General features: G+C 41.8%; 1 protein-coding gene and 1 non-coding gene across 2 annotated transcripts in view; one reads left to right on the top strand and one right to left on the bottom strand.

Annotated features, from left to right (window-relative positions):
- Nucleotides 1-760: 760 nt before the first annotated feature.
- Nucleotides 761-25,960, top strand: part of Agpat5 (1-acylglycerol-3-phosphate O-acyltransferase 5) — a 42,130-nt gene continuing 16,930 nt past the window's right edge. Inside the window, exons 1-2 of the mRNA XM_038328089.1 lie at nucleotides 761-1,040; nucleotides 19,059-19,128. Coding sequence (XP_038184017.1) covers nucleotides 822-1,040; nucleotides 19,059-19,128 — 289 coding nt within the window. The 5' untranslated portion in view covers nucleotides 761-821. The remainder of the gene's footprint in view (nucleotides 1,041-19,058; nucleotides 19,129-25,960) is intronic.
- LOC119813866 lies at nucleotides 6,348-6,470 on the bottom strand. Its single transcript, XR_005285309.1, has one exon. It is a non-coding gene; the product is annotated as a U6atac minor spliceosomal RNA (small nuclear RNA).

The following is a 25,960-nucleotide window of genomic DNA, read 5'->3' as shown; positions in this document are numbered from 1 at the left end:
GGGGGGGGGGGTCAAAAAAGCAGAAACCAAGGGCAAGCAGCTTAAACAAGTTAAAGTGAAGTGAGAGTGGAGGTTTGAAGGGTCTAATAAGAGGGGACAGTCCTGCGGAAGGTGAGACACGGATACGGGAGACAGACCCGGCCTCATCTGCAACAGCCGGGCGGGAAGGACGCTTCTTCTGCTCTTGGGGACACCGGTGGCGCCCGGTCCACGAAGGGGCTGCAGCAGCCCGTAACCTGCGGCGCTGAGCTCCTCCTGCGCTCCACGACCCGAGTCGGCTCGCGCGCGTCTCGCAGGGAGCACCCTCATGTCCTCACGCAGCTCTCTTCAGGCTGGACCGAAGCCGAAAGCCCGCAGAGGCCTAAACCCATCTTCTCCAATCTTCCGGGACTCATCCACAACCAACATCCGCAGCCCCGCATGCGTAGTGACGAGAACGGATCCGGACCCATCAGAGCGCGTGTAACGTCCGTACACCGGCCAATCAGGAGGCGCCTTATTGCCTCGGTCCCGCCTCCCGCCCCCCGGCCGCTGACAGGCAGGCGAGGTTCTCGCGGAGCCGAGCGCCCCGAGGCGAGCGCGCCGGGCAAGCCGAGGCGTGCCCTTCCCGCGGCGGTGGCGGCGGCGAGCGGGGGCCGCCACAGTCCCCGCCGGGTCCCGGGGCCCCGCGGCCCATGCAGGGGGCGGAGCCAGGCCGGAGGGCGGCGGCGCGGCCGGCCCCCGCGCGGTGATTGGCGGGCGGGCGGGCGGCCGGCGGCGGCTGAGGTCCTGGCGGCGGCGCGGGCCGGGCAGGCGGAGTCGGCGGCCGGCGAGCGGAGAGGATGCTGCTGTCCCTGGTGCTCCACACGTACTCTATGCGCTACCTGCTCCCGGGCGTCGTGTTGCTGGGCTCGGCGCCCACCTACCTGCTGGCCTGGGCGCTGTGGCGGGTGCTGTCGGCGCTGCTGCCCGCCCGCCTGTACCAGCGCGTGGACGACCGGCTCTACTGCGTCTACCAGAACATGGTGCTCTTCTTCTTCGAGAACTACACCGGGGTCCAGGTGAGGCGCGGCCCGGACGGCGCCCCTTTTGCAGCGCCCCCCCCACCCTTCGCGAGCACGTGCCGCAGCACCCGGCCTCCCGCCGCTGGCAGCGGTGGGGAGGGGGAGGAGTTTCTGGTGCTCACTTTGGGGTTCCTTCTGGAAGGTCCTGCTGAAGGCTGAGTGTGTCCCCGGGTGCGCCCCACCCCCGCCCCCGGTCGGCTGTTCCTGTCCGTCTCGGTGCCCGGCAAAGTAGGGCATGGAGTCCGAGGTGGTGATGGTGGGACTGGCCCCATCTGCACTTCCGAGGGCTTTTAGATTAGGGAGTCCTCTAGACGCTGACCCAAGTGACAGCGGTTGAAGGACACCTCTCGCCTCGCGTTCCTCCCGGGTGAAAAGCGAGAGCCTGGCGAGGAAATGAGTACATTGGTTACAATAGGAGCCTTACTGTGACTCCAGTTCTCCGCCAGCTTCGCCTGGGCTTCAATGTGGGGCTGATCTCATGTCAGATTGCTTTCTGCCTGCTACTGTTTCTTTTTCCTGGGGAGGTTGAACTCGGAAAACAGCAAAAGTAGAGAAGCCCTCCTAACGTGACTTTAGTTATGTGAAGTCTCAAACTTACAGATCTGCTTCCCTTTGAGTTTTCAGTTTGAGAGAAGAGCGCTGTTTGGGCTCTCCCCAATGTTCAGAATGGGCAGAATGGAGTTGTATCATCTGTGTTCTTCCCTCCTCCCCCATTTCGCAGCTCTTTCTGTGTCAGGGATGCAGTTGGGGGCAGATCCCTTATTGAGTTTGCTCCAGTAGGAAATTATGTCTGAGGAGGGGAATTTGGAGAGGCTAGGAATCACAAAAATCACCATCTTTCCACGTCCAGGTTTTCTGAGCAATTGACATTTAGAATGGGATTTCATTTAGAATTTTCAGGAATTCTAGGCTGATGGCTTCCTCCCTCCCTTTTACTTTACTAAGTTTGCCACGTGAATGTATGTTTAATCGTGGGTAAGCATTTAATTCCGCATATTTTCAGTAGCATTTGGGACAGCTGGGAATGCTCCTTAAAGTTGCTGACCTTGCACATGGCAAGACCCCTCAGAGCCTCAGGGACCTCTGCTCAAGTCCGGATTCTTGCTGCAGAGACATTCGGGATGAGTCAGAATGAAGCAGAGTTAGCGAGTTTATTGATTGGAAGGAAGGACATGCCTTTGAGGACAGCGGAGTGGAACGTGCCCCAGCGCTACAACCACTGCAGTTGGGGCAATTTTAGGGCTTTTGGAGTTACTGGTTTGAAGGAGGAAATCTTAAAGCTAAGATTAAGGGAAATAAAAAAAAAATGTGTTCCTCTACTCCTTTTCAATATCCAGCTTTAAAGACAAAGCAGGGTCTCACTGTGCGGTCCCGGTGTGCTGGGACTCTTTACATAGACCTCATAGTCCTCAAGCTCACAGAGATCCCCCTGCCTCAGCCTCGTAAGCGCTGGGATTAGAGGCGTGTGCTACCACCATCCAGCCTTTATCCAAACTCTTGTCAACCAATTCCATTTGAGGAGGGAGAAGATGAGGATGAGGGGGCTTCTTTTGCTGTTCAGAAGCAGATTGTATGGCTATTACATTGGACCCTATGTAAATATAGGTTCTTTCCCATTCTCATTTCTGAGATCGTATTCATTGCTAAAGTTCTGAATAATTTGTGCATTCTTTCAGGTTAAAAAATCTGTGTGCATGTACGCGTGTATGTACAAAGGTATTCATATTCATAATTGTGGGGATACATGGCATGCATATAGAGGTCATAGGACCACCCTGGCTATTGAGCTTCTCCTTGTACTTTGAGTCAAGGTCTCTTGCTTTCCCCATGTGTGCCGGCTCAGCTGGCTTTTGAGTTTCCAGATCCTCTTGTGTATCTGCTTCTATCTCATTGTAGGAGCAATGGATTGCACAGTGGCATGTCTGGCTTCATGTGGGGATCCGAATTTAGGCCCTCATGCTTGTGACAAGTGCTTTACCCACTGAGTCATCTGCCCACACCATGTAGAGCTTCTCAGGTTCTGGTAGTCTATCACTACTGTACCATTTATTCTTTTAGGGTAAGTAATGGGATGCTTACGTTTTACTAATCTAAAATCCACTGTAAAGGGACTGGAGAAATGGAGAGACTTTGGTGGGTAAACGGACTGCTGTGTAGGCCCGAATTTGCTTCCCAGAACCCTCATTGGCTGTTTCACAGCTACCTGTAACTCTGGCTGCAGGGTGGGGGTCTGATTCCTCTGACCCCCTTGGGTGCCAGGACTCACATGCACATATCACCACCCTTCGGTGTACATACTTTAACATTATTATTTTTAATCTTTAAAAAAAAAGGAAATGAAAGCAACTGGAGTCTTTGTTTTGTTTTTTTGTTTTGGGTTTTGGGGTTTTTTTTTTTTTGGTTTTGTTTTTTGAGACAGGGTTTCTCTGTACGCTTGGAGCCTGTCCTGGAACTAGCTCTTGTAGACCAGGCTGGCCTCGAACTCACAGAGGTTTGCCTGCCTCTGCTTCCCAAGTGGGTGGCATGTGCCACCACCGCCTGGCCTGGAGTCTTTTTAACGTTGTATAAAAAGTTCATTTCTTCTTAAGGCTACCACAGCAGATGACCTCAAGCTGAGTGGCTTCAACAGGTCAGGTTATTCTCACAGCTCTGGAAGCCAGAAGTCTGAAATCACGGATTAGGTTGACTTCATTCCCTCTAGGACTTTTGTCTCTTTCAGTTTCTGGATGCTGGCCATTTTCTTTGATTAGAGGCCCCTCCATATCTGCCTCATAGTGTCATTTCCCCTTTTCTGTCTCAAATGTCCATCTCCCTTTGTATTGTGGTGACATTTGTCATTGGATTGTAACCTGTAGGCCCACCTGGATAATCTAGGCTAACTTTGATCTCCTCGAGATTCTTAATTACATCCTCACGACTGAACAAAGCATTTATTTACTTGTGTGGGTACACCTGCTCCATGGTGTCTGTGTGTGGAGACCAGAGGACAGCTTTCACGAGTCCCTTCTTGCCTTCCACCATGTAAGTCCCAGGGATTGAATTAAGGCTGTCAGGCTTAGCAGCAAGCTCCTTTGCTTGTTGAGCCATCTTGCCAGCCTCAGAGATATCTTTTCAAAAGGGAATGTGCACAGCTTCTAAGGCTTAGGGTGTGGGTGTTGGCTTGGGGGCCACTGTTCAGTCCTTTACAACAATGAGTTCTAAATACTCAATATTTTGTTGTTGTTTCTCAGTCTAGCTTTGTAGCTTAGCATTTGTTTTTGCTTTCTTTGATATACAAGTAAAAGGCTGGCTTCCTCTGCTATGGTTAGCTTAAATAATCTCCTGTAATACTTTAATCTCTTATTTATAAATTTGCAAATTTACCTCACACATTCCTTAAGCAGAACATATGATTGGTTGTCTAATTTTCAGATCAAGTTGACTTCTGAGTATCAACTGACTTCTTGCTCATGTTTTGGTGCTCCCTTAATTTTTTTTTTTATGTGTGTATGACTGTTTTGCATGTATGTATGTATACCATGTGCCTGCTTACAGAGGCCAAAAGAAGGCATTGGATCCCCTTGGGATTGGAGTTACAGATGGTTCTGAGCCATAATGTGTGTGCTGGGAATTGAAACTGGGTCCTCTGCAAGTGCTCTTAACTGCTGAGCCAACTCTATCCTTCTCTTAATTCCTTTTTTTTTTTCCTTTTTTCTTTTTTTTTTTTTTTGATTTTTCGAGACAGGGTTTCCCTGTAGTTTCTAGAGCCTGTCCTGGAACTAGCTCTTGTAGACCAGGCTGGCCTCGAACTCAGAGATCCGCCCTCTCTTAATTCTTAACTGATTCTGAAATGACTGTCTCCTGGTAGGTGATAGTGTACCAAAACCCAACAACATGAGCAAACCTCTCAAACCGGACCTCATAACTTACATGTGGCATAACTCCCCTCCCCCCCCCCCAAGACATGGTTTCTCTGTGTAGCCCTGGCTGTCCTTGTAGGCCAGACTGTTCTTGAACTCTTGAATTCACAGAAATCCTCCTGCCTCTGCCTCCCAAGTGTTGGGATTAAAGGTGTGCACCACCACCGCCTGGCAGATTTTTTTTTAGATTTCAAACTTTTCATGCTTTTACATCATCAGATCATAACTGACTTTAAGATTATTTCTAGACAAGTTCTTTATAAAGACAAACAGAATAATTCTAAGCCTTACAAATGAATTAAAAAAATATGGCAAATACACAAGCTCTGCAAATAACATTCATTATACCAACCCTTCTTGGTACTGGACAGCTTAGGCAGATATCTGAACATAGGTCTGGGGAAGAGGTGCCTTCTGTGTTGAAAGTTTGTACGTATGCTAGGGTGAGGAAACTGGCATTTGGTTTGGCCTTTGACTAATAGGGCTTGTATTGGACTGTTTCGAAACTCAGAACAAGAGGCCATGTACGCCCTTGAGCTAGAGTGGAAGTCACACTTGTGGGGAGCTGAGCAGAAAGTGTATAATGCTGGCAGAGGGGTGACTGGGACACTCCCCCCCACCAAAAGAAATGGCTGCAACTATGTTGTGCCATCTTCAGTTGCGGCAAAGCTGGATTATCACATCTCTAATCAAAGACTCTGGAGGAATACTCAGGTTGAGATCGCCACTCAGACTGTAGTAATCGTGATTAAAAAAAAAGAAACACCTATATTTTCCTTGTTTGTTTATGTATTTTTTTCAGACAAGGTATCACTCTGTAGTTCAGGGTGGCTTAGAATTCTCTTGAATTTATAGTGGTTTTCCTGCTTCAGCATTCTAGGTCCTGGGATTACAGAAGTAAGCCACCACACCTGGCTTTAACATTTTGAATGTGTATTGTATGTGTGGTTCATGTATGTGAGTATTCAGGTGAACATGCACATGTGTACACACAGAGAGGCCAGACCAGGATGTGGGTTGTCTTAGTCTGTTGCTCTTCCCTTATTGCTTTTCCATGGGGTCTCTTAATTCAGTCTGAAGCTTGCCATTTTTAACTAGGCTAGCTAGCCAGCACACTCCTGGAATTTGCCTGTCTATCCATAAATTTTGAAATTACAGGCATGTGTAGACATGCTTGACTTATTTTTTTTTTTTTAAGACATGGGGACTTGTGGTTCAAACTCAGGTCCTGATACTTGCAGGGCAAGTACTCTTACCTGTTGAATCATCACCCCATATTATTTGCAGTTATTAAAAGTTAATATGAGTCAGTGGTCAAGGGCACCTGCCACCAAGTCTGATGACCTGAGTTTGATTCCCAGGACCCACATGGTAGAAAAAGAGAACTATTTTTTTATTGTTGTTTTTAAAACAGTGGTTAGATGCCACAAAGTAGGTGGTAATGCCTTAACCATATACGTGTTAGGCCCAAGGGCCTCTTCCATCCTTGTCAAGGGGAATACTAACCTTCTCTCCTTTCGTACAACACCAGAGAACTATTCTTGAAAGCTGTCTTCTGACCTTCACAAGCACAAGCTCAGGTTCCGTCCCTCCCCATAAACAAACAAACAAGCAAACAGATGTGGGGCTAGCGTGATGGTTTAGTGGGTAAGAGTGCTTACTAAGTGGATGAAAAAAAAGGAAAAGAACATGACTGCTTCTAGGTATGGGAACATAATCACACTAAACTGGGCCATGGGGGAGCGGGGGAAGGGAGTGGGACAGAGGAGAAATAGGTGCAGCAGCCTGGAGGACAAAGGTACAGAAGGGGTGGGTAACCATAATATCTGGATTATATAGGGAAGAACCTCTGGGGGAAGGGCAGCCCAGACCAGGCTGGAGAGCTCAGAGTAGAGGGCAGAGTATGCCAACCATATCATGTAACAGGTAGGGACTGAGGGATGCTGGGAGAACCTGGAGGCCAGGTCCAATTTGATATGTTAAATAGGCACCTCAGCCATTTGTGCAGGGTTTGACAGTTAACACATGAAGTCCTGAGTTCAAATTCCTAGAAACAACACAAAAAGCCAGGCATGGCTGTGTGTACCTATAGCCCCAGCACTGTGGTGGGTGGAGACAGGAGGATCATTGGAGCTTGCTTGCTGCCATACTAGCTCCCAATTTTAGTGAAGGCCCTGACTCAAGGGAATAAGGTAGTGACAGAACAAGGCACCAGAGGTCCTCCTCTAACCTCCAGGAGTGTGCATGGGCATGCATGTACACACGCATATACAACAGTTACACCCACATCCCCAAATTAATTCATGTTTTCAAGTGTTAGAGTATTTTTCTTCACGTTGCAATGAAATCCAATAGAAGTTGGTTATTGGTATTTGCAGGCCAACCATCTAGTGATGTGGTGCACATGTCTTCTAATACCTGGTGAATGTTTTTGTCACCATTGTATTTCTGTTTAAATTTGTTATTAACAGAATTTATTTTAAAATATATTTCTCACTAATGGCCTTGACTGCCAATCTCTGGTTCAAATACTAGTATTGCAATAATAAAATTGTAAAATCAATAAGTCTTAGGTTATTTACTTACGTATTTATTTTGGGATATGGGGTCTCAGTTGGTTCAGGCCAACCTTGAATCTGAATATCCTCCTCTGGTCTCCAGTATTGCTGGGATTATAGGCCTGTGCCACCCACCACTTCTTGACTGAGATTTTTTTTATGTAAAATAAGTTTAAAATTTTCAATGGACCTGTTTAATGCTACAGAACAGTTTGAAGGTACTGGGAGCAGATGGTGTTGAGGTATGCGTTGCAGCTGTTTGTTCAGTATGTGCAGACTCCCTATGTCTCGGCTTTGTACCTTGCACAGAAGCTTCTTTCAAGTTCTCAGCAACACAGGCGTTCTACCTGGAGGCCATAGAAAACTGGTTTGTTCTTTCTGGCTTATCAAGCATCCTAAATTTCTGAGTCAAGTTTGCATTGAATCTTGCTGAAGGCAGCTAAGCTCCTGGTATGAAATATGTTTACTTAGAGTTAAAGGGGACTTACAGGTCATCCAGTCTGACCCTTGTATTGGGTCTGAATTGTTTCCACATTCCACTATCAGTGGTCTTTAAAAAATGCTAATTGTTTATGCCCTCAGTTTGTTTCTTGTGATTCTTAAACACACGAAACTACTTGCTTTGTTTAACTGAGAGCAATAGAACTGGGTGGACTTGGGTGTGCCTTTGCTTAAGCAGAATGAGCAAAACCTTTGGTTCAGGAAATTAAACATTTCTCAAGTTGTAATTTTAGTCTAACACAACCTAAATCTGGCTAAGAAATTGGCTAGACTAAAACTTTATTTTTATACATTCTATAAACATAAAACAAATTTGATATTTAATGTTTCATTTGTAGAGTCTTTTGTAAAATAATGTTTTTGTTTATTCTTTGAGAATTTCATATAATATATTTTGACCATATTTTTCCTTTCCCAGTTCTTCCCAGATCCTCTGCCTTTGTGTAGTCTTTAACACCTCATTTTTCTATTTTAAATAACAGATGCTGTTTTAGCATTTCTATTGCTGTGAAGAGACACCAAGACCACAGCAGCTTTTATAAAGGAAAACATTTAATTGAGGTGGCAGCTTACAGAGGTTTAGTCCCTTACAGTCATGGAAGTGTGCAGGCAGACATGGTGCTGGCTACATCTTGATCAAAAGACAACAGGAAGTCAGTCAGTCAGTCAGTCAGACAGCTTGAGCATAGGAGAACTCAAAGTGCGAGTCCCCACAATGACACATTCTTCCAACAAAGCCTCACCTCCTAATAGTGTCATTCTTCAGGGCTATTTTCTTTCACACTACAGATGCAATGAAACATTCAGACATTTTGAGAAAGCCATGTTTACCCATCTGCTTACCTTACACACATCTATCCTCCTTAGATCTGTAACTAGATTGGTGTGAAACTTTAGACTTCTTCCAAGAACTTTAAATAAACATTGGAGTTGGGGGAGTTGCCTCCATGACAGTGATGTCTTGGATAAGTTTTTATCCAGTGCCTCAGGCTTTCTCAGGCACCTGCACTAATGTGCACACGCCAATACAATAAATTAAAAAGAAAATCTTTTAAAGAAAGCAGGTATGACTTTGTGATTAGTAGCAAAGGCTTTACTGAATGCTGCTGTATACCAGTGTTGTTTATGAAGATCATTCATCCTTACACAGTAGGCACCGTTCTTAGCTTTTCATAGACAGAAAACAGGTCCAGGCAGTTCACAGGTGTAGTCTTCGTGGCAGTCCAGTTTGGGGGATGCGTTTGAAGATGCTTTTTCAGTGGTGACTGAAGTGAGTTCCCTGTTCTTGGGGTGTTCCTACCGTAAAAAGCATGGAGAAACAATTGCAGAAAAATTCTTGGATATTTGAAAGTGTTGGGTGGTTGTTTACTAGCTCTTCCAAATAGAGGGAAAGGGACTCTTCAGAAAAACTTATACCTTGGGTTATTTAGCTGTGCTTCATTGCTGATGACAAATTCTTTTGAGTCTTCATTTCCAATACAAGTCACTTAGTTATATGATTGAGATAGGCAAAGTGGTTCTCAGTTGATACCAGAAGGAATGTGATACCAGAATTACTGTGAAGACTTCAGACATGGCATTTAAGGCCATCTCAGTTCTGCCCTGCCCTGCTGTGCATTCTCTGGTTTCACTCTCCCCCAGCTGTTCCTTTTTACATTATAAAAATAATCTCTGGAGTGGACTTTTTATTCTCTTAAGGTGTAGCTCAAAGCTCTGCTAGTCCTCATCAGCCATCAGCACACCCTACCTTTTGCATCATTAACATATCATTTGACAGGAAATTAGTATTTCGTAATGTGTATAGTGTCTCTTTCAAGATTGTAGTCTCTTGGAACTGTCAGTAAAGGCAGAATACCCTCAGGGAATCCCACTCTAGAGGTTCTGTGGCCATGTGAGAGACCTTAATTTTAAGGAATGGGGGTTCTAGAATGGACTGCTAAGGTGGTTAAATGTTTATCTAGCAAGGCTCATGTTTACTTAGACTATTGAACCCCCAGGAATATGAAATGGTAAAGCAAGGCAGTGGAAAAGAATTCTGGGACTCCAAGGAACAGAAAAACATTTGTTTGCTGATTTGAAAGCCTGAGGTTTTGGAATTTTTAAAACTGCAATACACCAATACTTACTTTTTTTTTCTCCCATGGCATTAAAGGCAACTACAGATAAAGTTTTGTGAAGATACCTGTGTGTACATATAAGACGTAGTTCACAGGCAGACAGCTTTGCTGTCACATCTTAGGCTTGGAATTCAAGGATGGAAAATAAATGAGTTCACATCTCAAAGAGTTACGTTAAGTTCCAGCCATGTGTGTAGTAGGTACTAACCGCAGCTAGGGACCGGTGTTTTGCATTGATAAAATAACTGTCATTCGGGATAGAAAGAAGTCAGTTAATAAGAAAAAAACAATAACTGTGTAATGAGATAAAGACCAAAATAAAGACATAGACAAATAACTTTGGAAATAAGGAGTAATGCAGCTGAATCCCCGAGTTTCTTTAAATGGTTGGGGCTGTTTTTTGCATTACTTGATAACTCTCTGAGTTGGATGGATTGTGGTGAAAGCCACTTCTGTGCACCTATAGAATGCTTTGCTCCTTTTTTGAGTATGTATTGCTATAAGACATTTTTTAATGTTAGTTTTTTATTCTGAAGGGTTTCTTACATCTTATCCTTATGGTTATCATCCCGAGTAAAAACGACTATATAAGTTTCTTTAAAAACAAAACAAAACATTTTATTTAAGATAGGATAGCCCAGGTTGTACTCATGTAAGATGACCTTGAACATCTGATCCCCTTGAGTGCTGGAATTTTTGTGGTGCTTAGGATCAAATCCAGGGCTTCATACATGCTAGGCCAGCACTCAGCCAACTGAACTATCTCCAAGACTCATATGTGAACCTTTGTAGAGAAGACTTTTGTAAGACTTACAAACCTTGGAGACGCCTGGGTCTTATTCTTTTTCCTTATCACACTGTATCAAGTCAGCTCAACCTTGGTGTTCTTGTCCTTCAATTAAGTGCATTTGTCATGCTGTTTTGAAGACTTTAATGCTTAATCTGCACTGTCAATTTGACTGGATTTAGGATCACCTAGGAGATATGTTTCTGGGTCTGCCTGCAAGGCTGTTTCCAGAAAGGTTTTATTGAGTGTGTCTCATCCCATAGGGTGGGGAAGGCAGGTGAGCTGCAGCATTCAGCATTCACCTGTTTCCAATCGCGGACCTCATGGCTAGCTGCTTCACGCTCCTGCTGCCGGGCCTTTCTACCTTAGTGGACTATATCCCCTCTTAAACGTCAAGCTAGAACACACTCCACCCCCCTGTATCCCTGGCTGGCCTGGAGCTCAGGGCCACCTGCCTCTGTCTCCCAAGTGTTGGGACTAAGGGAGTTGTGTCACGATGCCTGACTAAAATAAATCCCTCTTAAATATCTCCTGTAAGATACTTTGACACAACCAAAAGAGAACTAATAAATAAAAAATTAAATGAGATAATATATTGTCTAGTTCAGAGACTTACAGTAGGTCATACATAGATGATAAAAAAAACTCCTTCTGAAGGACAGGGTCAAGAGACATGCATGCTGATTGTAAGAGTTTGTGATATGTAAGTTTCTACTCACATCACAGAGTAATTGCTTTGCATTCTGATCATTAGTCAGATAATTGTGTTTATTAATTTAGTCTTGTTGCAAGGTATGATTTTGCTAATTAGTAATTTAATAAATTTACTATTAATGAAACATTTCAAATTGTGCTCAGAAAAAGACCACAGGTTTTGTACATATTACAGTAGAAATCTTTTAACTAGTAGGTCAAAATCCTATGTTTCTTTTCAAGGACATGCCTAGAACAGGTTCTTAGGTGATTTCATTAAGCAAACAGGAGGAGGTCTGGTTGCACCAGTTAGCCTAACCAGTCAGCATGGTTTCTTAAAGCCATAAGTGCAATGTATGAGCATGTTTTCGTCTAATACGTAGGAATTCTCTAACTAGTATAGTAAGTACACAAACCAGTAAGTTATTACTATAAAAATGTTGTGCAGTAGCATGTGCTAATCTTTTGTGTGACTGGCAGAGGCAGAATAGGTTTGTTTACATCAGCAATCTCTAGAAAATGGCTTTGGGAGATTTTCAGCTCTTTGAAACCTGGGGACTACTGCTCTAGTTATCTTTGCTGTCCATGGTCACCTAAATGTTAAATGGTGCATGACTGTTTCATGGACATAAAAGCACATTTAAAGAATTTATTTCAAAGGATCGTGTAACAGAGTTTAAACTGTACACACTATCTTACTGTCCTTGTTGCTGCATTCCAGTGTAATTGGAGGGATGTGGACTAGTCAGCTGTTTCTTTCACTTGTTAACAGTTTTGAATGGAAAGCGTGTTAGATACAAAGAATAATTTAACTACCGATCCTCCCCGTCCCCGCATGCCACCCTACTGAGCATTAACCATTGATTTTTGCCAGATGATAACTGTTCAGGTACACCAGGTGTGTATAAAGTAGTTACGTAGTCTCATTTATGTCAGTGTAATCCAATGAGGAGCAATTAGTATGTTATACTTTATAGTTGACGATATAGGTGTGGAGAAAGCAGATACATCACACCAATGCTTGTGCAAGCTGGAAGACTGGAATTCAAATCTAAGTCTTTGTCCAGTACTTTGCAGCCTGTGGTCTCAATGATCATGTACATGAAGGGCAACCTCTTCTTCATACAAGACCTATGAATTTAATGGCCAAAGGCGGGTGAACTGTAGAAAATGTCAGTTTTACTGATGTTAATATTTTTTACATGGTGGCGGGGTGGGGGCTTGGAAGAAATGAACCCTAGTCCGCGTGTGATGAAATGAACAATGAGCTGCAAGGAATGCTCCACGCCCTCAGGGTCTGAGGACCTGCATTCTCGTACACGCTCATACTGGCAGCTCAGGGCTTCTGCTGTAGGAGGGGAACTGCTTTAGTTATGGGAACTTCACGTCCCCTTAATAGAAAGTTATCATCTGTTTCTAGGCAGAAGACTGAGGGCAGAGAACTCTACCTGTGCCTCTTAGCTTAGTCTTCACTCAAGTCATTCTTATGCTAAAGGAGCATATTTGGGGATGAGTTATGATTTCTTTCAACATCATTTAAATTTGAGAACAATGAGACTTTTTTTCTCAATATGTATTATATTTCAGCTTTTGCATGTTAAAAGTAATGGACCTTGCGGAGATAAATGATGAAGTTACTTTTAAACTTTTATGTCACTTTGCCCAAAACACTTGACAGGGAAAAATGAATTACTTTGGCTCCCAATCATGATGATTTTAGTCCCTTATAGCAGAGAAGACTGGCAGTGGCAACAGGAGTGTGTTCACATGGTGATAGACTAGGAAGTGAAGAGCAAAGCCTGAACTAGGGCCAGCTTATGACCGTCAGAGGTTGAAGGTCCCACCTTCCACCTCCCCACCCCACCCTCAAAACAATGTCATCAACTGGAGGACAAACACCCAAAGCATAAGCTAGTGGGGACCATTCCAGACTCAAACCATGATAGTAATAAAGCAAAAATGTGGTGTTAGATGGAGATCTTGGGTATTAAATTCTGTTTTACTGCCTGTTTTAAGATAGAGAGAGGCAGGACAGTGGTGGTGCATGCCTTTAATCTTAGCACTTGGGAGGCAGAGGCAGGTAGATCTCTGTGAGTTCAAGGCCAGCCTGGTCTACAGAGCCAGTTCCAGGACCGTCAGGACTGTTAGACAGAGAGACACTGTCTGGGCGTGGGATGTGGAGATAGAGAGCCCCCATGTAATTTACATGTCATGGAACAAATTTAAAACTGTAGAAAACTGATCTACGTGAGATGAAGTGATTCTGTGCAGGTCAACAGGCTTGACTAAAGAAAAAAATTATTTTAAAATATTTGATTGTCTGCCATCTAGTTAATTAATTGAAAAAAGGAATAAATCCTTTCTCTAAAGGGGCTTTGGATGAACTTTATGCTTGCTGGTTTATGTATGTAAGTATGTATTTGTGTGTGTATGTGTGTGTGTGTGTGTGTGTGTGTGAGAGAGAGAGAGAGAGAGAGAGAGAGAGAGAGAGAGAGAGAGAGAGAGAGAGGAGGGAGGGAGGGCAGCTTTCAGGAGTTGGTTCTTTGACCATGTGAGCCCTAGGGATCAAACTGAGGTCATCAAGGCCGGGCGGTGGTGGCGCACACCTTTAATCCCAGCACTCGGGAGGCAGAGGCAGGCGGATCTCTGAGTTCGAGGCCAGCCTGGTCTACAAGAGCTAGTTCCAGGACAGGATCTAGAAACTACAGGGAAACCCTGTCTCGAAAAACAAAAAAACAAAAAAACAAACAAATAAAAAAAAAAACCTGAGGTCATCAAGCTTAGTGAAAGATATCTTTATACATTTTTTGAAAAAGGTGGATGAATCTAAAGTTACTTAAATAATTATGTAAGATTTAAAAACGTATTTTCAAAATGCTTTGTGGAATATATTGGTTAGAGTTAGTAAAGTAAAGGAGAGCTAGAAGGTTCACAGAATAATGTCTTTAGAAGTCTCCAGTATATTTAGCATGTTTTATTTATGGTTATTCTAAAATGCCTTTTATATTTAAAAGGAGACAGTTTTACTTGGTGCAAAACAAAAGTGTAAACTTAATAATTATGTGAACATCTGTCTGTTGGAAACTATCTGGGTGCTCAAGTCCAGGCTAGAAAACAGGCCACAGGGATCGTGACTTGTAGTCAGCCTGTACACGGTGTCCTTGGCACTCCTAGGACTGTGAATGGGTCAGGCTGTGGTGCAGCTATGATGAATGAAGCCTGTGGTCGGGCTGAAGGTGGAAAGACGTCAGGGAGAAGTGAGTAACTTAGAGAGCCACCCCCAGAGGGGATCATAGAGTCAGGTGCATAGGCAACTTCATGTGACTTACAGCTTTTATATGCAGATAGTTGTAAGTTCTTAACCCTTAAAAAGAATTTTTCCCAGTCTTACTCCAGGCCTACGGTTCCTGTAATCCTTTTGATACAGCCTCCCAAGTGCTGGGATTACAAGTATGAGCTACTGTGCTTTTTAAAATTTGAAAACACAACAACCATCTAATTAGTTATATATTTGTTAATAAAATAGTAGTAACTGGGGCTGGAGGGATGGCTCAGGGATAAGGAACACTGGCTGCTTTTCCAGAGGGACCCAGGTTCAATTCCCAGGAGTCACATGGTAGCTTACAACCATCTGCAACTCTAGTTCCAGGGGATCTGACGACCATTTCTTGCTTCTGCAGGCACCAGGCAAAAGTGTATACAGACATTTGCAAACAAAACATCCACACACATGAAACTATTTTTAAAATGATTGTAATAACATCTTGGAATTTTTTTTGCATATATGTGGTGTACATGTATATAATATGCATGTTTTCATGTATGTGTGTACTTGTATGCAGGCACACATGGCAACCAGAGGTTGATGTCAGATGTCTTCCCACATTTCTCTCCACCTTATATATTGAGACAGGTCTCTCATTTGAACCCAGAGTTTAAGCATTTGGCTAATACAGCTAACTGGCTTGCTCTAGAGAGCCCTGTCTATACTTTCCTAGAGCTGGCATTACAGGCAAGCCACCATGCCTGCCTTGCTTTTATGAGCAGATTGGGGATCTAAAGTCTAGTGCATTACCCACTGAGCCTCACCTTTAAAAGTCTCAATCTTTTATGTATGTATATATGAATTATTTATTTATTCGGTTTTTCAAGACAGAGTTCCTCTGTGTAGTCCTGGCTGACCTGTAATTTGCTCTATAGATCCTCCTGCTTCTGCCATCTGTGTGCTGGGATTAAAGCAGTGCACTACCCCAACACCCTTCCCTAGCTAAAATCTCTAACTTTGAAATGAAAACTTTTGGGACTATAGAGATGACTCAGTGATTAAGAACACTTTTGCAGAGGATCAGAGTTCAGTCTCCAGAAGCCATTTCCAGCAATTCAGAACCATAGCTGCAGCTCTGAGTGATGGGTGTTCTTTTCTAGACTGTCAGCAGCATTTGCATGTATATGTAATTATATGCATGCATATAATTAAAAATAAATCTTTAGAATAGTTTCCCCCTTCATATTAATAAATGTAAAACCACATCATAACCTTTGTTCTTCAAAGAATGGAAGAAATTTGAATTATTTTAGATAGAGGTGCTTATTCATTCTTGGAACTTTAGAAATATAGAATCTTTAAAATTGTGTATATTTGATACATAAGTGCTATTTTTATATTCTTAGTTTATTAATGTCTATTCAAAGTACTTGTAATGATTTGCATCTCTGTAAGAGTTGCAGTTTGTTTTTTCACTTTGCGTTCAGATCTTTTGTAGTTCTGCACATCAGGGACTGCTCTGTGGTCTGACTTTTTATTTCTGTAGATTCCAAGCAGCTGTAGTCTAAATGAAATAGTTAAAAGAAGAGACTAATGCTCAGATAGTTCCTTAGATAAAGGTTTTTGGCCTCTTTTCACGTTTCAGCCAGAAACAGTTGCCCTTTCAATACGCTGTTGTGCATATGGGCAAAATCTATGTGTGCACACATATACACACTTGAGTTTCTTGTATGTTTATATAGATAAGTACACAGATAAAATCTCTTAAAGGCATGTGAATTAAGTTCTGGGTTTTTTGTTTGTTTGTTTGAGAGATTGGCTTTCTTGTATCCTATGTTTCTTGTATTCAAATTCAGTATATATAAAGCTGAGGATATCCTTGACATTTTCTGATGTTCCCATCTTCATCCCCCTGGTATTGCTATTACAGGTGTGTATTACTGTGTCTGTTAAACAGGAGTCTTCTGAACCCTGGACTTAGCACTCAACTGAGCTACATTCTCAGCCTCATGAATTAAGTTCTTGATGCTACTTTTATTTCTTGTTTTCTTTCTTTAAGATTAGGAAATTCATTGGTAGAAACAGATCTAAGAATAGGTGGCCTTTTCTACCAAGCTTTACAATCATGTTTGTGTCCAAAGACAGTAGTAGATATTTGTGTGTTTTAAAGGTAGAGGTATAGAACTTTTATTTTGGGGGGGTGGAGGTTGAGACAGAGTTTCTCTGTAGCTTTGGTGCCTGTCCTGGAACTCGCTCTGTAGGCCAGGCTGGCCTCAAACACAGAGATCCGCCTGTCTCTGCCTCCTCAGTGCTGGGATTAAAGGCGTGCGCCACCACTTCCCCAGTAAGGTGAGGAATCTTAAACTGACCTTGTGATAAACTGATATTTGGATTTGTTTTTTTTTTGTTTTGTTTTGTTTTTTTTTCAACAAGAAACTTGTGCCATTAACTGATCATGAGGTTGGTGTCTTGTTTTATTTTATTTTCCTGCAAGAAACTTTTTTCTTTATTGCTTTAGCTCACCTACATGTAAAAATCAGTGCTGGATCAGGTAGTCTTCATTTTTCTCCTAGTGTCCTTGAATGTATTGAATATATTATGGCAAGAGGGGTGTGTGTGTTGCTGGATGGTGACCTCTAGCATGTACGGCAAGCTTTCTACCAATGAGTGAAAGCCACAGCTGTGGCGTTATTTTATGAGAATAGCGGGGGTAGCACTTACTTTGTGGTTTCTTCTCTAGTCCTCATTATACTTGTTTTATTTTTAAATTAGATCGTCTTATAAAGGACAGCTTTGAAGTTCTATGTCTTTTAATCCTGTGAAAACTGCCTTTTAGTAGCTTGTTTGCAATCTACACTCAAAAGATAGATAAGGTTTTAGTCATCTCAACCAAACCATCCATAGGAAATGGAGAGGGATGAGTGGAGAGAGAGAAAGAGAGAGAGGAGAGGCGGGCAGGTAGGCAGACAGTGGGTGAATAACTGATTTTTGCTATGTAGCCCAGGCTGCCCTCACATTCCTAATCCTCCTGCTTTAGCCACTCAAGTGTCAGGGATTTCAGGCACACACCACTACAACTGGTAGAAAGGTACCTTTGGATGGTTTGGGTGCTGTCTTCAGCATGGAAGCAGACTTATCTCTAAAGAATCGTAGATATCTGATCAAAATAACAATAAAACCCCCAAACACCGCTGTCTATCTGTAGTTCTAAATCCAGTGTGTACCAATAGTACTCAAATAGCTCTAGTCTATTGCTAAGAGGAAGGTGATTGGTCATGAGCTGGCACGTCAGTGTTAACCCTGCACAGATCAACTAACCATTGGTTATTTGTTTTATTTATTTATGCTTTTACTTCATTAGACATAATTGGACAAATGCTTCCCCTTCAAACAACCAAATAAAGACTCTCCAAAGAGAGAAAACAAGTGAGCATTAACATTGATTCGTTCCCTGGAGGTCCCTTTCTTTATCACTGAGTACTTAAGATGCACACAACAGAACTAGTACAGTGAAAACCTGTCCTCATCACTCGGTTTAAAATTAAGATGTAGCCAGGTGGGTATAGCGTCACGTGCTATAGTCCCAGACCTCAGGAGGTGGAGGCCAGCCTAGGCTGCATGAGATCCTGACTTGAAGTTACAGCTCAGAGAGACCCTTCTTGCCTCCTCGTTCTAGTGTCCTCGCTCCTCGACCTGAGTATCGTTCCACACACTGGTGTGCTAACAGAGGACTCCAACTTACGGCTTTCGTTTGGTCTTATGTTCAGAAAACTCTCATCTCATTCGCTAAAACCATACCCAATGAATACACCAGCTTTGCTTTTTATAGATCCTTAAACTATAGAGTGTTTTCCTATTATTTTTGTTATGTCTCACTGTAGTTATTATGAATATGCCTGTCTCTTCCACTGTGCTGTGAAGTTTTATATATTAGCAATCAATAAGTTTTGTGGATTTTCTTACGGGGATATCAATCATTCTGTCTTACCTTATGATCATTAACTGTCCTCTAAGTACTTTATAAGCAAGAGCTATTTATGGTGTGTGGGGCTCTCGAGAACTCTGATGTTTGTTGTCATGGAAAAAGCTAGTTATATTGTGTGCTTGTCAATTGTCTTTCACATTCGTTTTTTTGTAATTTCATGCACATGCTTTAAATTATCAAAGTAATGGTTCTTTTTGTATTCTCTTTTAGGTATTGCTATATGGAGACTTGCCAAAAAATAAAGAAAATGTAATATATTTAGCAAATCATCAAAGCACAGGTATGTATTTCATTTGCATGAAATTTGGGTTTTTCTACAAATGGTAAATGAGCATTAAAATATACATACATGTGTTTTAGAGACCAAATCTCATGTAACCCACAATGGCCTTATATTTTAAATAGCTGAGGATGATTTTAAGCTTGGGATACACCTGGCTTAGGTGGTGCTGGGGATTAATTATTTGTGTATGTGTCTCTCTGTGGGTTAGACCATGTGAGTGCACTTGCTTATGGATGCCAGAAGAGAGCATCAGTTACGCCCCACAACTTTAGTTATAGGTGATTATTAGCTGCCCTGTGGGTTTGAGAAACTAAACTGTAAGACAAATATGTACTCTCAGCCCTGACTTCAGCCTTAAAAATATTAATCTTTTATATTTAAACAAAGTGAGTTTTGGGTTTTTTGTTTTTGTTGTTGTTGTTGTTGTTGTTAACATACGAATTTTCTGTAGTTATTGTGTCTGGCTGTGAAATTTTATTTTACTTTTTTTGGTAAAGTCAATAATGTGAAAGGTATGGATTTTTTCTAGGCTTCTCTTTTGCATAGAATAGCTCATTTCTTCTCCCCATTTCCCGGGATAGCTCTTTAGTATATTTAGTTTTCTGCTTGTAAGTTGTATTTCTAGACATGGAATTGGTGGATCCAAGTGTATAAATTTTAATTATTAGTTCTTTGTCTAGGCTTTTATTTTCTTTGAGACATATTCTTACTATGTTGCCCAGGCTGACCTCAAACTCACAATTTTCCTCCTCAGTCTCTGAAGTAATGGATGTCACTACTGTTTGCATTTTGTATTTTTGATTATTAAGTTGCTTATTGGTGTGCTGGTGTGTGACCACTCATGTCCTAGACGCAGTGTTGTGTTATAATTAGCTTGTATATCTGCAGTTCCTGTTGCCTCTTGAGTCCTGGTGGTTTAATTCTAGCTTAGCTTGCTAATCTTCCATCAGAGAAGGCAAAGACTAGTTTCCAGAATAGAACTTTATTTACTTTCAGTCAGGTCAAATATTTAAAAGTGTGTATTTTTAAGTAATTATCAATAAATTGTGATATACATTGAGTCCTGCAGTCCTTTCATGAAGTTCCTCAACATGGGTGCAGAGGGTCCAGTGATTGGCTAGAGTATGCTTTAAAGCTCCAGTAATTCACTTCCTCCAAAAAATCCCACTTCATGAATGTTTCAAACCCATGGCTGCTTTGGATACATGCCTTCTGTGTTTCGTTTTTATTGCTTTGAGAAGTACAGTACCTAGAAGCCTAAAGCTAAAACCACAAACAATGCTAATATTCTGAATGGAAAGTCACTTGTGCCTATGGCCTTATTTCCTGCCCATCAACCATCAGGATTTTGTTGCTTTTATAAACAGTGCAGAGATAAAGGAATTGAAATGAGGTTTTCTCTGTTTGGCACATTAGCAATTTTATTCAGATTGATTGGACAGTGGCTGAAGCTCCAAAGCTTGATAGGGACTTTGATATCAAATATATTATCTTGGATCATGTTTATGAGAATAGCTCAGACTCTGCACTTGACTTTGAGCAAAACCAAAGACAGCTCAGGATGACTGTCTGCTTCTGATTGGCCTGTTCAGACACAGTCTGGCCTCCTGTTGTTGTGGAGGGGAGGTTCTACCTGGCTCAGATAGTCAAATGTCCCCAGAACAGGGCATGGGCCATGACAACATCCAGCCTTCCACCTCACCTTTTCTGTTGATCAGCGGTTGATCCCATGCAGGTTTCTTTCAGCTTATTTCTTCTGAATAACCTTTCCCTTAGTGGAACTGCAGTCTTGTCAGAGACATGTGAAACCACATAGTCCAGCACTCCTGGGGCCATGCAGTAGCAGATGTGCTGAGGAGGGAGCTGCGGCTACCATTTCACTGTTGTTCATGCTGGCCTCTATGGGCATTCCTTTAGAGCAGACCTCAGGAAAAGCACTGCAAGTGAGCAGCAGATAAAAGTCCTACTTGGTGTTTGGAATTTGAAGGTAACCTGGGAAGCAAGAGATCCAAGCCAGGCCATACTGACTAAGCTAGTTCCTTTCTTAGTCTACACCCCGCCTCCAAGAGACTCTGCTCTAGGACTGATGCCTGATAACAGCCAGCATTTGGGGTTTGAGAATGTTGTGGTCTGAGACTCTGAATCAACCAAGCAGACACAGGAGGTTACTGCAAGGCAAGATTTAATATAGGGCAGCATAAAAGAAGTGGGGAAGGAGAGGGAGGCTACAGATTGAGGAGCTGAACTGCTATGCTGAATGTCAGCTGAAGCAAGTATTTAAACACAGCAATCACAAACTTGTTGCCAAGTTACAGCTGCAATTTTCACCAGTCAGGATTTTAGAGATTAGGGACTCCCTTGAAGTTTCTTCATTGTCAGTTGTCAGACAATGCAAGCTTTTCAGTCCAACCAGTCAGATTCATTTGTTCCTTCTGTTGTTAAGAACAGCCATGTTTTTGGAGAAGCGGAGATGCATAGTGACTGTTTCTGCGGGTTAGGAAGGAGGCGGGTCAGCTACTGAAAGGCCCCCGTCCCCTTGGCCTCGGGAGCCTCAACTTTGTTTCACCCTCCAGGTAAAATGGAGTCTGAAGTCAGAATGGCAGTGCCAAGGACAAGGTGATTTTTTTTTCTTCTTTCTAACAAGAACACCCCCCTCTCCAACAGGGTTTCTCTGTAGCTCTGACTGACCTGGAACTCATTCTACAGACCAGGGTGGCCTGGTCTGCCACCTGTCTCTGCCTCCAAAGTGGTAGGATTAAAGGCATGTGCCACCACCGCCCAGTAAATACTCTTTTTTTTTTGTCAACTTGAAGATAGTGTCCAGAGCACTTTGCATGTTAAGCAAGAACTCTGCTGAGTCACACATACATGTACCACAAACTAAGAAGGCTACATTTTGAGCACCCTTAAAAAGCCAACAATTTGGGAACATACCAATGGGATGACTTTGAATTGCATTAGGATTGCATGTTAGTCTGTATATGATGGAGAAAGGTGTAGAGTCTGCTCTGAGAAAACTGCACCTGTAAGAATTTGCATGTAATTCGAGGTTTGCAGAGGCTTTGAGAGCTCAGCCACCCAGTGTGGGTTGGTGTCTTTAGGAAAAGAGAATCTAAGAATGTTGGTCCAGCCTTGCTCACCCTCACTAGCACTTGCTGGCCTGATGCTCATGTAGAGTTGACGTTTCCATTTGTCTCTCAGCTACTGCTTTTATTTGCTGTCCTACTGTCTCTACATCCTTACTTATGGAAACTTTTGATCCCCCCTCCCTCTTGTCTGCTTTTGACATTGTTTACCTTTTAAACTTCATTACTGCTCATTTAGTTTAAATGGCAGTTTCTTGACTAATACTATGTATGGTTGAGTGGATGGTCATAAACACCTGTGGGTTTGCAGTTTGGGAGACCCTGTGTTTGTGTGCTCCTGCTGTAGACTCTGTGCCAGCGGGCAGAGTACTTGGGTTCTCTGAGCCTGTGGGTTAGGTGTGAGTGATACCTACTGATTGAGGCTTTATGGGAGTGTACAAATAGTTACATTTATAATTCCAGTAGAGTGCCTGGCACATGGGTGGTATTTAGCAGTAGTGTAGATGATGGTGGGTATAGCACAGTGCTGGATTATGAGCATACACTCTTCTATGCCATATTTTGTATGTAACCCTAAGAATTAGAAACGAATGAGACACAACTATACACATGAGGAGAATAAGATTTTTTTTTTGTTCTCTCTTCAAGAACATGCTTCTTAAGGGAAGCATGATTCTCCTTATCTAGATCACTACTGAAGAATCCTAACTTAACCAAATTAAATTATTCTTGCTAGAGCATAAAATGTAAATATTTATGTGAATGTAATACATTCCCTCTATATTTTAATCCAGTGTTATCTCTGAAGCCTCAGTGTGAATAGACATGGTGAATCTATGCTGTATCATCTGACTATCTAAGTTACATTTTTATTTGGGACCAGGTCTTACTATACAGTCCCAGCTGACCTGAAGCTTGCTTTTGTAGACCAGGCTGGTCTTGAACTCACAGAGATTTGCCTGCCTCAGCCTCCCCAGCTCTGAGATTAAAGGAATTGCCACCATGCCCAGCTTATAAATTACTTAAGTGTTTTTACTAAAGTTTTCAAATTTAAAGTCATGGTTTAGGGCAATTTATCTTGTACATATGACATATTTTGGAATATTTATATAGTCTCTTAATAGTTCTTAGAAGGTGAACCAGAGTCCAAAATATAACTGTTTATTTAAATATAAAAAGGGGTTTATTATTCCCTAAGCTTTAAAAAAACAAAATAGCAGGAAAAGATATCAAATTTGGCTTTTAGCTATTTATCTCATTTAAATCCAGAATATACACTGGCAAGGAAACATCATTGATTAGTGTTTCTCAACCTGTGGGTTGTGACCCATTTGGGGTTGCATATCAGGTATTTACATTATGAATCATAGCAGTAGCAAAATTATAGTCGTAACATAGCAATGAAATAATTTTATGGTTGGGGTCACCACAGCATGAGCAACCATGTTAAAGGGTCACAGCATAGGCCCGTTGAGAACCACTGCCATAGAGCCTTCACAGAGTAAGTTCTCAGTGCTTATGTAGACAATACATTAAGTATTCTTCTCACAGGCTTGGTTATATTTCCAAGATATAACTAGAAATAACTTTTATAATCCCTAACTTAAAAATATTTAATTAAGACTTTTCTTGAAAGTTGATTATTCATTTAATGGGATAAAATCTTAGGATATTCCATTTGTATGTGCATTAGGAAAGAATTTTAAATGATCAAGAATTATACCAGAGTTGTAGAAAAGTGCCCCATTTTGATAAGATTTTAAATTCCATGCTTTATAATATTTCCTATAGTTTGCTACAACCCCCCCCCCCCCACACACACACACATTTTCTTTCATGCTGCGATAGAGCCCAGGGCCACACACAGGATTAGCACTTATTCCAGTCCTTTTTATGAAGCATAGTCTCACTAAGTTATCTTGGTTGGCCTTGAGTTCACGATCCTTCTGCTTCAGTCTTCCAAATAGCAAGACTGCAGACCTGCACTGTTGGACTGACTGGAATCATTTGTTGCTTTAAATGAAATATTGTCTCCTCTAATTGACTCCTTTTGGTCTCATTTTGATGGCCCCGAATACACTTCATTTCAGATTCTCAGCAACATCCCTGTTGTATACACTTGAATTCCTCTCTAAATCCCAGCAGACTTTTCCTTACCTATCACCTTGATGTTTCCATTCTTGAGGAGTTATCCATTTAATGGTCCCAGCAGCCATTTAGTCTTGTCTTAAATTTTTCCGCTCTTTAGGACACTTTCTTATTTCTCTTTATTTATTTCACCTGAAAAAGTTTTTTTAAATATTTAAATATTTATTTATTTATTTATTGTGTATACAATATTCTGTCTTTGTGTATGTCTGCAGGCCAGAAGAGGGCACCAGACCTCATTACAGATAGTTGTGAGCCACCATGTGGTTGCCGGGAATTGAACTCAGGACCTTTGGAAGAACAGGCAATGCTCTTAACCACTGAGCCATCTCTCCAGCCCCACCTGAGAAAGTTTTACGTGACCCCCAAGTATATAGTATAATATGGCCAACATTTACTAATAATAAATAGTAGAAAGATTTATTTTTAAATACATATAATTTTAGCATTTGTTAAAGATGAAAGGCAATCTGCATATTAATGATATGGTTGAATTGTATATAAGGAAGTAGTTGACTTTGGCTGAGTATTTGATACTATAGGATGTAGACCATTCCAGTGTTTTTCAGAATTCATCAGGATTGATTTTGTAGTTGTTATTGCTAAGAATGTTTCCATAACTACATAGTACAACATGTACAATATGTTTAATGCCATTTCAGAAATTGTTTGAAATTCCATTATTACTAGGCCAAAATTCATTTAATGAAACTCAATTGTTTAAAAACAAACAAGTTTTTAAAAATCAAACATTCAAATGCAGTATAATTGAAAGATATACTAGTTTGGTACTTACAGTCTGAGGAATGGTAGCGGTGAAATATTAAATATTTTCTGTAATTAAGCCATTATATTTTTGTGTCAGCAGGAAACTGTATGTATGTGTCTGTCTGTCTCTCTATTAAATGCACTACACTCAGTATTCTACTGGTCTTGAATCTGAGTCATGTTTCTGGCACCATTGGTTGGCATTGCATGGTGTGACAGTATGCGCGGTAAGAATCACATGTGTCTTGTGTTCAGAACGAAAGCCGCAGTGGCATTGCACAATACAGTGTCGGGGAGAGATGCCAGAGACACCTGGTTCATTGTGCATTTGATTTTGAATTATCTTTTGGTCATTGTTAAAAAAAAACTTTTATTCCCAAAGTTTTTTCAACCCCTACAATCAGTTATATGATCCCTTATGTGTATGCAGCCCACAGTTTCAAAAGCTGAGAAATAAGGAGTGCATATCTACCCAGCACTGTTGTAAGTCACATGAGATCCTCGTTACCATTGCACACTGCATCTAGGAAGCCACTAGTTAAGACGTAGTGTGGTAGCCTCCTGTCAGACCTTGTGTGTATAGAATATTTAGCTTATTTTTGTTTATAATTTCCTATTCTTCGTTAAAAGAGAAACATTTCTGATTTTTAGCCTTAATTAAAAGTGACTTTATTCTTTGTATATTCTGTTGTTGGATTACTTAATATTTTGAATGTTTTTAAACATTTGTTTTAATTTTATGTGGATGTGTGAGTCCCTGCATATACGTATATGCACCATATATGTGCCTGGTACACTTGGAGCTCAGAGGAGGGCGTCACATCCCC

Source organism: Arvicola amphibius, chromosome 4, assembly GCF_903992535.2.
Source record: "Arvicola amphibius chromosome 4, mArvAmp1.2, whole genome shotgun sequence".
Classification (NCBI taxonomy): domain Eukaryota; kingdom Metazoa; phylum Chordata; class Mammalia; order Rodentia; family Cricetidae; genus Arvicola; species Arvicola amphibius.
Note: the sequence above shows the minus strand (reverse complement) of the source record. Positions and strands in the feature narration are given on the sequence as shown.